At 38.5% G+C, this 13644-nt stretch overlaps 3 protein-coding genes and 1 non-coding gene across 4 annotated transcripts; 1 reads left to right on the top strand and 3 right to left on the bottom strand.

The window, feature by feature from the left end:
* On the bottom strand, positions 594 to 667 carry TRNAT-AGU. Its single transcript has one exon. It is a non-coding gene; the product is annotated as a tRNA-Thr (tRNA).
* LOC109712955 (amino acid permease 6) lies at positions 4092 to 7465 on the top strand. The gene is made up of 7 exons (XM_020236797.1): positions 4092 to 4293; positions 4386 to 4619; positions 4894 to 4987; positions 5107 to 5321; positions 5488 to 5630; positions 6551 to 6778; positions 6862 to 7465. The coding sequence occupies exons 1-7, from the start codon at positions 4188 to 4190 to the stop codon at positions 7279 to 7281; spliced, it is 1440 nt and encodes a 479-aa protein (XP_020092386.1). The 5' UTR covers positions 4092 to 4187; the 3' UTR covers positions 7282 to 7465.
* LOC109712956 (40S ribosomal protein S29) lies at positions 7761 to 9844 on the bottom strand. Its single transcript, XM_020236798.1, has 3 exons — positions 9650 to 9844; positions 8138 to 8237; positions 7761 to 8011 (listed from the first exon to the last, which is right to left on the bottom strand). Exons 1-3 carry the CDS (start codon positions 9709 to 9711, stop codon positions 8003 to 8005), a joined length of 171 nt encoding a protein of 56 aa, XP_020092387.1. The 5' UTR covers positions 9712 to 9844; the 3' UTR covers positions 7761 to 8002.
* On the bottom strand, positions 10453 to 13423 carry LOC109712560. The gene is made up of 3 exons (XM_020236184.1): positions 13167 to 13423; positions 10906 to 13052; positions 10453 to 10798 (listed from the first exon to the last, which is right to left on the bottom strand). Exons 1-3 carry the CDS (start codon positions 13294 to 13296, stop codon positions 10724 to 10726), a joined length of 2352 nt encoding a protein of 783 aa, XP_020091773.1. The 5' UTR covers positions 13297 to 13423; the 3' UTR covers positions 10453 to 10723.

The raw sequence follows: 13644 nt of genomic DNA, 5'->3' as shown, positions 1-13644 counted from the left end.
ATGCTACCTTTATCTCTCTCTAAAAAAAACAAAACAAAAAAAAATCATCAGATGATTAATGTCAGTGCACAATCTCCCTTTCTCTTAGTGAGCATATATATATATATAAATGCATAATATCATCGTGTCTGCAAGGCCCAACGTAATTCACCAAAAAGAAGGCCCAATGTAAACTTCCTGGGTAACTGGGTCCGACCTACTCATGGGCCAGACGATGCCAACGGTGAACATTTATAAATATAATGATCTGCTTGGAGGTTGAGTTGGAATTTAGCTGGGCATTAATTTCCTCCTCTTTGCAAACAGTTTTGGAAGAAACTCAATGGGATTTAGAGCAAAATATTAGTTTCACTGCAGAGAAAAGAAGGAAATTGTCATAGATACCACAGAGAATTGAGACTGTTGAGTTGTTTCATTTCCCATATTGGAAATAGGGATCCACTCTTGTGCAATGAAAACGACATGAGAAACAGTATAAAATTAATTTCCTTCATCTCCTCACAAAAAGTTTTGGAAGGAGCTCAATAGGATTTATGGAAAAATATTCATTCGTTCACTGCTCTGGAAATTAATTTCATGTGATAAAAATAAATTGCTTTCGTTGAGAGTCGAACTCAAGACCTCCCGCTTACTAAACGGGTGCTCTAACCAACTGAGCTACGAAAGCCACAATTTTTTAAAATTTTGATATAAATGATTACAATAAATTACTCTATCCATTAGAGTAGTGAGCTTCATAAAAAGAAGGGTTCGGGCCTTCGATTTTTCTAGTAACATATAAGTAATAGTCATAGAGCATGATGATGATAACTCAGTATATGTGAATTTTAATTATGATTGTACAAAGAGATATTTGATTGCAATACCTTGCAAGGCGCCAACTATAAGATAGTTTTTCATTTTTTAAAAAAATTATAATTTGAAGAGTGCACAAATTACGAGAGTTGTAGATACGTTTTCAACACATCAATGAACCTTTTTCTGAATGGTGCATTAAAAAATTTGACCAATCTGACAAAAATCATACACTCACGGGTCGCAACATGTACCTAACGAGTTTATCTACACAGAGTGGGCCTATTTTATTCGGCATTAATTAATTTTTAAAAGAACATGTTTGATCATATACCTGCATATTTGAAAAAATGGTTCAAGCATTAAAAGGAATTTGTTGATGCAAATTAAGAAGTTCATTTATCTTGACTTATACTTCTAGTTTCAGCAGTAATAAAATTTGAAATTAAAATAAAATTTTAAGCTTAAAAATAGAAGATTCAATTTAGTGCTCTAAGTTCTACAAAAAAATTATCGCGAATATTATAATATCGTATTTCTTCTAATAATTCCACATGTTATGCGAGGACAAAATAAACCATAAATAGTAAACATCAAATAAAGTATGTGCCCTTTGGCGTGCGAATGAGGCATTATTATTTTGATGTTGACAAAGTAAATCTTACATTTGAACTTCAAAACACTATTCGGCGAAACAGATGGACACTAACAATATGTTCTATGCGACTGTATTTTAGGTTTTTGTTGGGTTGGGATATATTAAGCTTTGGTCCAACATTATTGAGCTGGTGACTTTTAAATTGAATTGATCCAAATTGATAGCACGTAAAATAATTAATTTTTTTTTTTAAAAAAAATAGAGATGAAAGTTTAAAATTTTTTATACACATAGACTTAAAAGGATGTTATACTACATTTTTTTTTAAAAAAAATTTATGAATTGTTACGAAACTTTTGATTAGTAAATGAAAAGATTAGGTGCATCATTTTCAGGCATTCTGAAAGGCGCTCAGTGCGATATTCATTAGCAATTCAAACTCATACTGACACGTGAATCCGACAGAAAATCATGCCTGGGACAATATATAGGGGCAGATTTTTCGAGAATAGGAGAAGATTGTGCTACAGTTGTAACAGTTCTTGTGGTTTAAAACAGGGACAATCTCCTCAATTCCCAATCCTTGGCATGCCCTAGCATGTATCACAAAAAATATTATATGCTGAAAAAACAAAGTAATGCTAAATTTCTAAGTTGATAAGAGAGAACAGCATCTCCACTGAGCACCCGTGGACTTGTACAGCCCAAAGTAGGCTAAACCAGTGGCATAGATTAGATGAGATAAAAAGTTGCATGGGATGGGATGATTCCCACATTGTGTGTACTCAAAATGAGCGCCTCTCCTTTTCAGTTCTCTTGTTGGGGCCTGTGGACCATTCACTCGTCCAACTATGCTCACACGCGCGCACACTTAGGTTCCTCAAAAAGCTTACCTATAAAAGTTGCATCTGATGAACCGTTCCTAGAGCAAGTGGCAAAGGATTTGGTGGTTGGTATTCAAGGTCCCAAGTTCGAATCTTAGTTGATTCATATTTTCAGCTAAGTTTATTTCTAATTGAAATTAACGAATCGGGTAGCGTGCTACTTATCTGTCTCTCTCAAAAAAAAAAAAAAAGTTGCATCTGGGACTAGCTCCAACTCATATCAAGTTAAATCTTTTTTGAGATAGAACATGTTATTTCAGATCAAATCAAATCATGTGGTGGGTTGGACCAAGGTTTTTTTTTGAAAGTAATGCACGCCTATTTCATTATTTCTGATTTAGGTTAGGTCACGATTAGTTTGGTGTTTGATCAAGTTATCATTTACGGAGTGATAATTTGTGGCTAGTACGAATATTGTTTATATCGTCGTTCATCATAAGTCATACTGGTACTGATTTACTCAATATTACATATTTGATCTATGAGGTGAATTATCTTATAGTCTTAAATACTAAGCCAGATATACTGTATATAGTATCACTTTGTGAATATAAATGGCTTTCGTGGTTAACTAACCATTTCTTGATCTTATACCGACAAATTAATGCTTCTATCATCAACCATCTCATCTTCTCAGACCCGACCCAACAAATCTGTGGACCAGTTGGGTTCGACCAAATCCGATATATGATGGTTCAGACCTAACCTCAGTCCGATCATTTTTGGTGCTTACATGTTATATATGAGCCTGAAAAAGATGATCATGCTTTCGTCGTTTTTGCGGGTCGAGTCGCTGTCCTGATGAGCTGACTCGACTCGATCAGTTTACTTGGACCATAAACCGCGTGCGCGCACCAATATATCCGCGTGACTAGATTTTGAAGGGTGGCCCTGTTACATTCCAAATATGATCAAAAGATCATGTCTTTATCAATGTAGTCCAAGGGGACCATTGACACGTTTCTTTGTGTCTTGTAGCAACCAAGGAGATGTAGGTCTCTCACTGTGTCAATAATTGTTTGATTCAGAAGTAGCCAAAGGGGTGATGTCACAAAATTTGTTGTCTAATGTTTAGACCCCCTTGACCATCCTGTTTTTGTTGAACAATATTTTTCATTCTCGCTTCTTATGGAGGGAATTAATGTAATATTTCTTTTTTTTAAAAAAAACTAAACTCAGCTGAAAATATAAAATAACTATGCTTCGAATTTAAAATCACGGATGCCAAGCATTAAACTTTTTGCCACTTACGCTCGCTAGAGAGAGTCGGTCTTCTCACCTCTTCTTTAGTTTGCATTAAAATGGTATTAAGTAGGACCCAAGTGATCAGGACCCTTGTCAAATCTGGGCCCAAATTCAAGTCCGACCCACACGGTTCATCGGAACTTGACTTACACATTTTTCTCCCTTTAGCAATTACGTGTAGGCTTCTAAAACCCAATTAAATACTCATTTAATAAGATCTACAAATTACAAATAGGGCATATCCCTGTTTTCTCAAAAAAAGAAAAAGAAAAAGAAAAAAGATCTACATATTATTTTAGTATAACTAAAATTATACATAAAAACTATATCTCCACACTGAGATACTTCACCATTATCTACTGTAGATTAAATGTCACATTTACACATGATGACATACTGACATAACTGCATGGGATTGGTCCCTTGCCTGTTGGTAGATTCTTTGTACTAAATTTAAGGAGGAAGAGAGGTAAAATGTTCCATTCACCATTCATTTTCCCTTTTTTTTTTATTCTAGGAAACTAAGTAATCGCAATCAATGTGTGCTATAAAATATGTAGGCCTCAAGCAAAACATTCCCATATGAACACAACCAACCCATCTCCTTCTACTACATATCCATCTTTCACCACTCCCACAAAGAAAGAAGAGACAAGAAAACTGCAATGGAGGTGGAGGGAAAGACCAAATACGCGGAGGAAGCCTTCGATTTCGACGACGGTCGCCAACAAAAACCCGAACTCGACGACGATGGCCGGCCTAAAAGAAGAGGTACTGATGCAGTTTCTATGCTTCTTTTTTCTATGATCAGAAGCTGTAAACTTACAGAAAGAGAATGAGAATTGGTTTTCTTTTTTCTCTAGGGACACTGTTGACAGCAAGTGCACACATAATAACTGCTGTGATTGGGTCAGGAGTGCTTTCTCTGGCTTGGGCAATTGCTCAGTTGGGTTGGGTGGTTGGGCCTGCAGTTTTAGTGGCTTTCTCTCTCATCACTTGGTTCTGCTCCAGCCTCCTTGCTGATTGTTACAGATCCCCTGACCCTGTCCATGGCAAAAGGAACTACACTTATGGGGAAGCTGTGAGAGCTAACCTAGGTAATAATCATATATAAATCTCAGTAAGTTACAATGTAAGTTCTCGTTCGGTATCGTTGCTGCTTTTTTTTTGGTTTTGAAACACGAGTTTCGCACGATAGAGTGTGCAGATGGATGACGGATAGTTACAATTTTTTTTTTTTTGTTATTATGCATCAAGCTAACCAAAAAGCAGCTGATTCTATAGATTTTAAGTTTTTCTAATTAAAAAGATGAAGGGAAGGCGAAAAGCCAAGTGAGGACTAATTTCCCCCCTCTTCTCTTCTCTCTTTAGGAAGTGTGAAGTACAGACTATGTGCGCTGGCCCAATATGTGAATCTGGTTGGAGTGACAGTTGGCTACACAATAACAACAGCCATCAGTATGGGGTGAGCTACAAAACCAATCCCTATTACTTGTCTTACATGAAAGAAAAAACAAAAAGAAAACACCTACATATAGAGTTATACATATCTCACATTTGGTCATCTTCTTTCGACGCGATCAGGGCGGTCAAAAGGTCCAACTGCTTCCATCGCAACGGTCACAATGCGGCTTGCGACGAATCCAACACTATCAACATGATCATCTTTGCAGCAATTCAGATACTGCTGTCTCAGTTACCAAACTTCCACAAGCTATGGTGGTTGTCTATAGTAGCAGCTGTCATGTCTGTCACATACTCTTCTATTGGGCTTGGCCTCTCCATTGCCAAAATAGCAGGTTCTCCTTACAAGCCCAAAATTAACTGTGATCAAACTTACAAATTAATAAGTGAAAATTTGACATGCATGTTAAAGATTGTAGGTATATAATAATTTGCATCTGGATTTTACAATAATATCTATAATAATGTATCTTATTAAAACTCTTTTGTTTCGAATTGTAGAAGGGGGGAATGTGAGGACCTCACTCACAGGAGTAACAATAGGAATAGATGTATCTGCAAGTGAGAAGGTGTGGAGAACCTTCCAGTCCCTTGGGAACATAGCCTTTGCTTATTCTTACTCCAACGTTCTTATTGAGATTCAGGTAAAAAAGATAAGATTGCCATTTATTGTAGAGAATTTGCATTTAATGTGCTCATATTCCTTCCTATGTTCAAATAAATGTTTCTCTGAGAAAGCTTATCCAAATGCTAGTGCAATCATATTTTTTGATCATGAATATGAAGAGACTTTTCTATAGTTGGAAGTCCATAGAGAAAACAGGTGTCAGAGATAATTTACATAAACAAACACGAAAAGATGTTTTCTTAGTTACTAAATTATATGCCCATTTGAGAAAAATAAACATGTACACAGAGTGTAAAGAGCAAGAATCATCTTGGCGTAAAAGCAATCAAAAAACAAAACCCCACTTCGTGAAAACTAACCTACAAATGCACTTCTAATGTAGTTCATGGACCTTCTATTCCTTCTTTTCTTCTTTTGTTTATAATTAGTATTATTATTATTATCATTCATTTTTCTTTATTCGCTTATTAGTGCGCTATAAAGAGGGTCAAAAAACGAATTAGAACCTCTGAGTACCACCCATGGTGATAAGATTCCTACTCATGAAAAGTTAGACAAAAAGGTACAAAAACAATCATCAAAAACAATGCTAACCAACCATTTAATACCTAACTGTTTCGGGTTGACTACAGAATCCTTTCTTTTATTCCTCTGTTTTAATAACAGTTTACTGAGTTCTTGCTCCAAACTGTGGTGCCAGTTACATGCACTATTTAACCTACTATTAGTGGGTGATCCTTAAAGTGTAACAAAATTAAATCACAAAATAGATAAGTGCAACAAATAAAACAATAAAAGAGTAATATATATAAATATTAAAGTTCATCTCTCTTTTTTCATTTAGCTCAACATAAACCATTTGACTCTACAATCGTCAACAATGGACAGATCAAAATTTTTACATTATTTTATTTTATTTTATTTTTTTTTGGTTAGGACACATTGAGATCGAGTCCACCAGAGAACCAGGTGATGAAGAAGGCCTCCTTCATAGGTGTCTCCACCACAACTCTCTTTTACATGTTGTGTGGTATCTTAGGTTATGCTGCTTTTGGGAACCATGCACCTGGTAACTTCCTCACTGGATTCGGCTTCTACGATCCCTTCTGGCTTATTGACATTGGCAACATCTGCATTGCCATCCACCTAATTGGAGCTTACCAGGTATTATGTTTCCTCAACTCTTTCTAAGAAAAAAGCATTTGGCGACAAACTATATACATGGACACTTCCGATTGCGTCCGCAGGTCTTTTGCCAGCCAATTTATCAATTCTTCGAGGGCTGGATCCGCAACCGGTGGCCTAACAACACCTTCTTTACAAAGGAGCATGTTGTCAGCCTTCCCGTAGTGGGTGACTTTCCTTTCAGCTTGTTCCGCTTGATCTGGCGAACGCTGTACGTGATACTAACCGCGCTGGTGGCGTCAATCTTCCCCTTCTTCAACGACTTCCTCGGCCTCATCGGTGCCCTCTCCTTCTGGCCGCTCACAGTGTACTTCCCTGTCCAGATGTACATGGCGCAGGCCAAGATACGTAAGTTCTCCGTCACGTGGACATGGCTGAACATTCTGAGCTCGGCTTGTCTTGTGGTGTCAATCGTCGCAGCGTGTGGATCCATTCAGGGACTCGTTCACGACGTCGGCAATTATAGGCCGTTCAGGGTTTAAACGGAGAACGAAATCGGGATTGGCATGAATAAAATTGACAACAATCAGCGTATTTGTAATTCGGAGAGCTAAGAAATAATCGACAGCTCCAAACATTTGCAATGGCTATCTTACCCAAATAGGCCTGTATAGTTCTAGCACTTTCTAATGATGCATAATAACAAACATACATTTCCTTATGAGACATCAACTTCTCAGTACAAACAGCTGCACAAAACAAAGAAAAAGTACAAAATAAATAAATAATCACCTAAAAACCGTTTTCAACAACCACACATTCTGATCTGGTATAACTGCATTATCAACTTTCGCCGGAACATGTCATGGCAGTCACCAAACCTGATTCACAACATTTGCAAGAATCCTAATTCACCAATTAAAGATCCAGGTTCACTTGTGCAAAAGCAATGTGTTCCATTATACTACACAGTTTCCAAAACCCATTTTCTGCTACATAGAGACAGCATACTAAGCTCTCGTAACACAAAGCAAACATCTAAACATTAATCAAAGAAACCATAAGTTGCATTCAAAGCTAGAACCATCATCCAGAATCCACATGGTTCCAAGTAGCAATAAAAAAAAAGAAGAAAATCCCACAATTACTTCAGGAAAGCAAAAACACATGGAATCACTACAGCAACTATCCAATGCTAGATCAAATATTCAATTTTTTTAAAAAAGCCATAGCTGTGACTCTGCCTTGAGCTTCTGATCTTCTTCAACGGTACTGAAATGCCAAAGAAAAAACCATAAATTTGTATAAAGGTAAACATGAAATATTTGATCAAACATATTTGTCATATTTGAACATGCGGTAAAGAACTAAGAAGTGCTAAGTGAAAATTTATGGCACCTTAACGAAGCCAATGCTCTTGGCGTTGCTGCGGAAGCACTGTCTACAGCACATGAGGCCATACTTCCGAATCATACCATGTGGGTTGCCGCATACACGGCTGCAAAGTTTTAACGAAAAACTAATTAAAGGAATACAAAGAAAAAAAAAAAAGGAAAAAAAGGATAGAAAGACGGCATCAAAATTTTTGAACTAATAAAACAAGAATATGTTAAATGGTACAACATGATAGTGCCAAAAGGAATTGAACAGATAGCTTAATTTTCTTGAGAAAAGGAAAGAATGAATAGCAATCCTTCTATAGCTTATGATAATTCAACAAGCCGACACCATATTTAATGATCAGGTAAATTACAACTTGTTGAATTCAAATATTTTTTTTTTTTTTTTTTTCAATCCACTAGTTTGGATGGTCATCTTTATTCATGTAATGGCTTTACAACACTTGTCAATTTCAGCCCTCCCCCGCACAAGCAGTATTAGATGTACCGTTGATGCCTACTTGCTATCCTACACCTCTTTGGCTAACGAAATGTTCTTTTCTGGAGTGGAATGCGTTCATAATGAATTTCTCAACTGTTGTTATTGTTGGTTAGCTTGCAAACTCATCTCATGAATAAAAATCAAAGGAGACAAAAAAAAAAAGGTTACCCATTTTTTATGCCAAACAAACAGTGAGAAAACAGAAAAATATAACTGTAACCTATGTTGACTACTGAATAATATCTCCCTAAGATCCTGATGTTTTGTTACCAACTGTCCCTAAAGCAAGTGGCAAAGGGCTTGGTGGTTGGTACCCGAGACCCAAATTCGAATCCTAGTTGATTCACATTTCCAGCTAAGTTTATTTCTAAATGAAATAAACGAACCGTGCTACCTATCTCTCAAAAAAAAGAAAAAAAGATCCTGATGTTTTGTTGTCAAGTCAAATTACAAGTATTTAATAGTTCTGACGAGGAAGCACCCAAATACTCATTAAAATCCTACAAGGAACTTCCCTAATGAATTACTGGTTCAAGTAGACCTAACACAAAGAAGCAAATCCGCATCAACAAAGCAATATAGCTTCAAATTTACATAGTGAATTACCCGGAATCAGGAACTGGTATTTATTATCTCCTACACTGGACAGAAACCTCAATATTGCTGAAAAAAAAAGATGTTCTTTTTTCCTATACAGCACAACAACGAGTACAGTTGTTAAGACCCGACATTGTTATATTCTAAAGCCTACAAATTCACCAAGTTCGAAAAAATTAGCTATGAACGGGCGGACGAAAACTCATGAACAAAACCAATCCCCTCTGACATTGATTCACAACACTAATCGATGGAACAAACAGAAATATACAAATATACAGGGATAGAATCGCAACATTACATTAAAAACATGATTGAAAATCACATTCTCGATCAACTCACAGGTTTAACTAAAACAATTTCCACAAAAAAGACGAACTAATCAGTAAAATCGAGCAAAATAGAAGAAGAGAGTAAGGCGATCCTCTTTACCAAACCCTAGATCCGGGGCCGTAGCTCTTCGGATGAGAGTTCCACACGTTGGAGTGACCCATTCCCTCAGTATTGATCGGAGCGGCAGGGGAAATCCTAGTTTTGGATCCAGAAAGAGGGTTCCAGAGGCGGCGGTGGAGATCGCGAAGCGAATTGATCGAGAGAGATGAGTCGGAAAACCCTAGCTTCGTGTAGAGAGAAAATGGAACGAGTCAAGCGCCGTCCTATTTATAGCATCACGTTAGTAATTGGCTGGGCCGGGTTACTTTCAAGGCCCTGTTCGAAGAGAGAATCTTACAAGCTTTGTAGCCCAATCCGGTTACGTAGAATTAGGCCTTGGGCCCAGATTCATTTCCTGAAGCCCGGGCTTAGATAGATTATTATGTGCATAGGCTCGATAAAAAGAGGTTTTTCTTTTTTTTAAAAAAATATGTAATACACTTTTACGCATTCATTTATTTGACTTCTCAATATTTTAGAAGCTCAAATCATGCATGGTAAATCATGCTCTTACCAGGAAACCATAATGAATCATAAAATAAAATAATACTGTTTTGAATGAAGGAACTAAGGAAAAATAAATGAAGAATCCATCTAATTAAGTGATCTGTGTGTAAATCAGGGTGTTCAGATATTTCAGAATAGCCCAAAAATTAACCAATTACATGTGGCACAAGAATTTTATCTGAACATTCAGATAGGAAACAACTGAGAACAAAATCAAGCTTAGTTTTCTGCTGTAAGAAAATTGTACATGCGCACGCACTGTGTACAGAGACTTCATAAGCACAACTGAGAACAAACTGGAGATTAAAATCTAAACCATCTTTCATACTATGTCAAGTAAATGCTTGGCAAAACTATGTCAAGAAGGTATTGAGAGAGAGGAAGAGAGAAATATAACACTAATTAAGAAAAGAACAGCACAAAGCTGTTCATTCATTCACCATAAATCTTCACGAAAACAGACATCATGTAAAAGCTAATACAAGCACTAAAGCTAAGAAATTAGTTCAGAACCTAGCAGAGCCAGATATCCTTAAGCAGTTAGACTAGCAACATTCGATCTAATGTTTACGGTGAAGCAACTAAATTCCTTATCCTGCTCGATCGCCGTACCGGGGTCATCGCCTCCTCATCTCTATTCCCCTAACATAAACAAGGTAAGGAAACAACCAAAAGTTAATAATCTTCTAAATATATAGATTATAGACAAGCATCAGGTCGAGGAACAAAGATAGATATCAATTACTTACTTTCTTACAAGAGATTTTCTCGTAAGTGGTGAAACTCCCAAAAGAAGAGGAAGAGGAAACCGCGGAATCCCTCCTCAGCCTTTTTTCATTGCTCAAAGCCTCTTCCCCCTCGACTTTCCTTGATCTCTGGCGCCCGTACGACGAGGCGCTGTTGTTCAAGCTAGTGCTCAACTCCGAAGGACCTGAATCACCCATCATCTCCATATAAATGAGCGAGTTTTGATAAGGAGATCCCTTGGGGCGTAGATAGCTCTCACTACTACCTGAAACCGATTTAGCAGTGACCTCCTTCGGACTTGGGCTCTCAGTTGCAACAGCGAGAGATTGTTTTCGCTTCATATGCAAAAAGATCGAGGCGGTGGCAAGAGATACAATAAGAAAAGCTAATCCTGCGGTCATCTTCATCGAAATCTTATGCTCCGAACCATTCTGCATTATTTCTTCCAACTTCAGGCCATGAGAGGTTTGATGCTCCTCGGTGTTACCATTGCCATTCACATCGAAACCATCATAATCATTAAGAACAGTGCCGGCGAGAGGCAAATTACATTCAGCTCCATCTTTTTGGATCTCCACTTCTTGAGGCTCAGATTCAATGCTTTCACTCTTTATCTCCACCTCCGCTTCATTTCGGCCGAAACCCCCAACTTCTGCCACTTCTTTCATTCCATCTTCACTCAGATCTTCGTGGACTTCCGTCTCGACCTCAAGTTCCATCATATTATCTTCCTTCACCTCTTCCACTACTACTGCATCTATCTCTACTCTCACTGCCTCATTCTCCGCATGAACTATCTCCTGACCTTCCCGAACCTCAACTTCACCTCTTTTCTCCTCTTCGTACTCTATAACAGGCTCTTTCTCAATGTTCTCCTCAGCAACTTGATTCGCTTCACAATTTTCCCTCCTTGTTTCTTCTTGGATTGCGTTTTTTTCAATATACTTCTGATCTACATCAACAGCCGGATCTGCAGCTGAAGCTGTCAAATTCGCCGCACAAAACGAACTTCCTTCTTCTTTATGATAAGTACCCGTACTAGTATAATAGTACGCGAAAGATTGGGTTGACCAATCCCCCACCCTAGTAGCCAAATCTCTGAGATACAGCCCAGAAACCACAATGTTGTCTACACCATACAGCTCTCGAAATTTCGCAAAAGTTGGAGCTTTCAATATGGAAGAAGAGGAGATTATAGGAGAATCTGACAACGGAACACAAAGGCACGCTATGAGCAGAACCAGAACAAGAGGAGCACATCTGAGATGTAAAGAAAGCCGAGAGTTAACACGGTTCCTATGCGAATTGGGTAAACATTCTGGTTTGGAAGCGTCGGCTCCATTAATACATTCTTCAGCTTCTGCTTCAGAGAAAAACTCTTCCACAGAATTTTTCTCTCGAGAAGAAGATTCATCTTCCTCAGCATGTTCACTGCTTTCCTCACAGCTTTCCGAGGAGAAGCTATCCTCGAGCCTTTTCCCCTCTACCATCTCAAATATATCACCTCCTCCATTGAGATAGTTCTCAATACGGGGATTCGGCTTGTAATGTAGGAACTGGGGCCTCGGGGAGAGGTAATTGGTCTTAGGGTCATAAGGAGGAAGAGAAGGATCAGCGTCCAAAGGGGCAATAACTGAAGAAGGAGAAGAAGAAGAAGAAGAAAAGGATGGGACAAGAACAGTGTGGTGGTGATTTTTTACTTCAAGATCCATTTTTTTCGGCTCGATTCCACTCAATGCATCTTGGGAATGAAAACCCACCTCAGGTTTCGATCCAATCTCTTCGATCGCAACCCCTTCGGAAGAAATATTGGATACCCTTAGAGGTAAATCAGATTGGGGCACAATCTTCTCCATCGAAGGAGATTGGAACGAGTCAGAAACAGAGGTGAAAGAAGAAGACCTGACGAGCTCATTCCGCTCTCCGAGGATTTTCTTTCTCGGGGAAGCGGCGATGGCCTTGGACGAAGCCGAGATCGTCGGGGCCATGAAGTTCTTCGGCCCCTTCAAAGACGCGGCCGTGGGCGATCTCATCTTCGCCGGCTTCGATGAGTTCGAATCCCTCTCGTTCTCTTTATGCTCAAACGAGGAGCGCAGAGATGGCGCCGCTGCTGCAACAATTTTCGAACAAGAACTCCTCAGAGGGGAATCTGCACAGAAACCAATCAAGCCCAAGAACATAAAAGATCAAAAAGCTGTCCAAAAAAATCTAAAAAAAACAGAGTTCGACAACAACCGAAAAATGGAAAAGGAGCAACTTTTACCGCATGGATTGGGAGTTTTAGATGAATTGAAGATGACGCTCTTTCTTGTTGGATTAATCGCTTCTGGGGTTTTGGAATTGTGTGGATTCGAGTGTCTAGATGGATTTGGGGAAGGGGATCTCGTTGCCATGGAGTGGTTTTTAGGACTCGCAACAAAGAGAATCGGAGCTACGTTTGAATTTGGAAGTGGGGAGAGCCGTTAATGGAAACAAATCGCTTATGAGAAGAGCTTTGAGGAAATCTCGGAGAGTATGGAATAAGATTTGGGAAGGTTTCTTCTGTCTCGCTGTAACGGCTACTTCGGTCCTTTTTATTATTTCGAAAATGTGGCGAAGTGACCGTTGGGCGTTGGATCGGCGGAGATAGCATCAATCCGACCGTTGAGATAATTCGACCGTTGGGGGATTGCATCGTGCGGACCGAAAGATCTAACTCTTCCCTTACCCGGTTCTTCATGGACACAGCATTACGTGCGGGA

This window comes from Ananas comosus, linkage group 7 (assembly GCF_001540865.1).
Source record: "Ananas comosus cultivar F153 linkage group 7, ASM154086v1, whole genome shotgun sequence".
Taxonomy (NCBI): domain Eukaryota; kingdom Viridiplantae; phylum Streptophyta; class Magnoliopsida; order Poales; family Bromeliaceae; genus Ananas; species Ananas comosus.
Note: the sequence above shows the minus strand (reverse complement) of the source record. Positions and strands in the feature narration are given on the sequence as shown.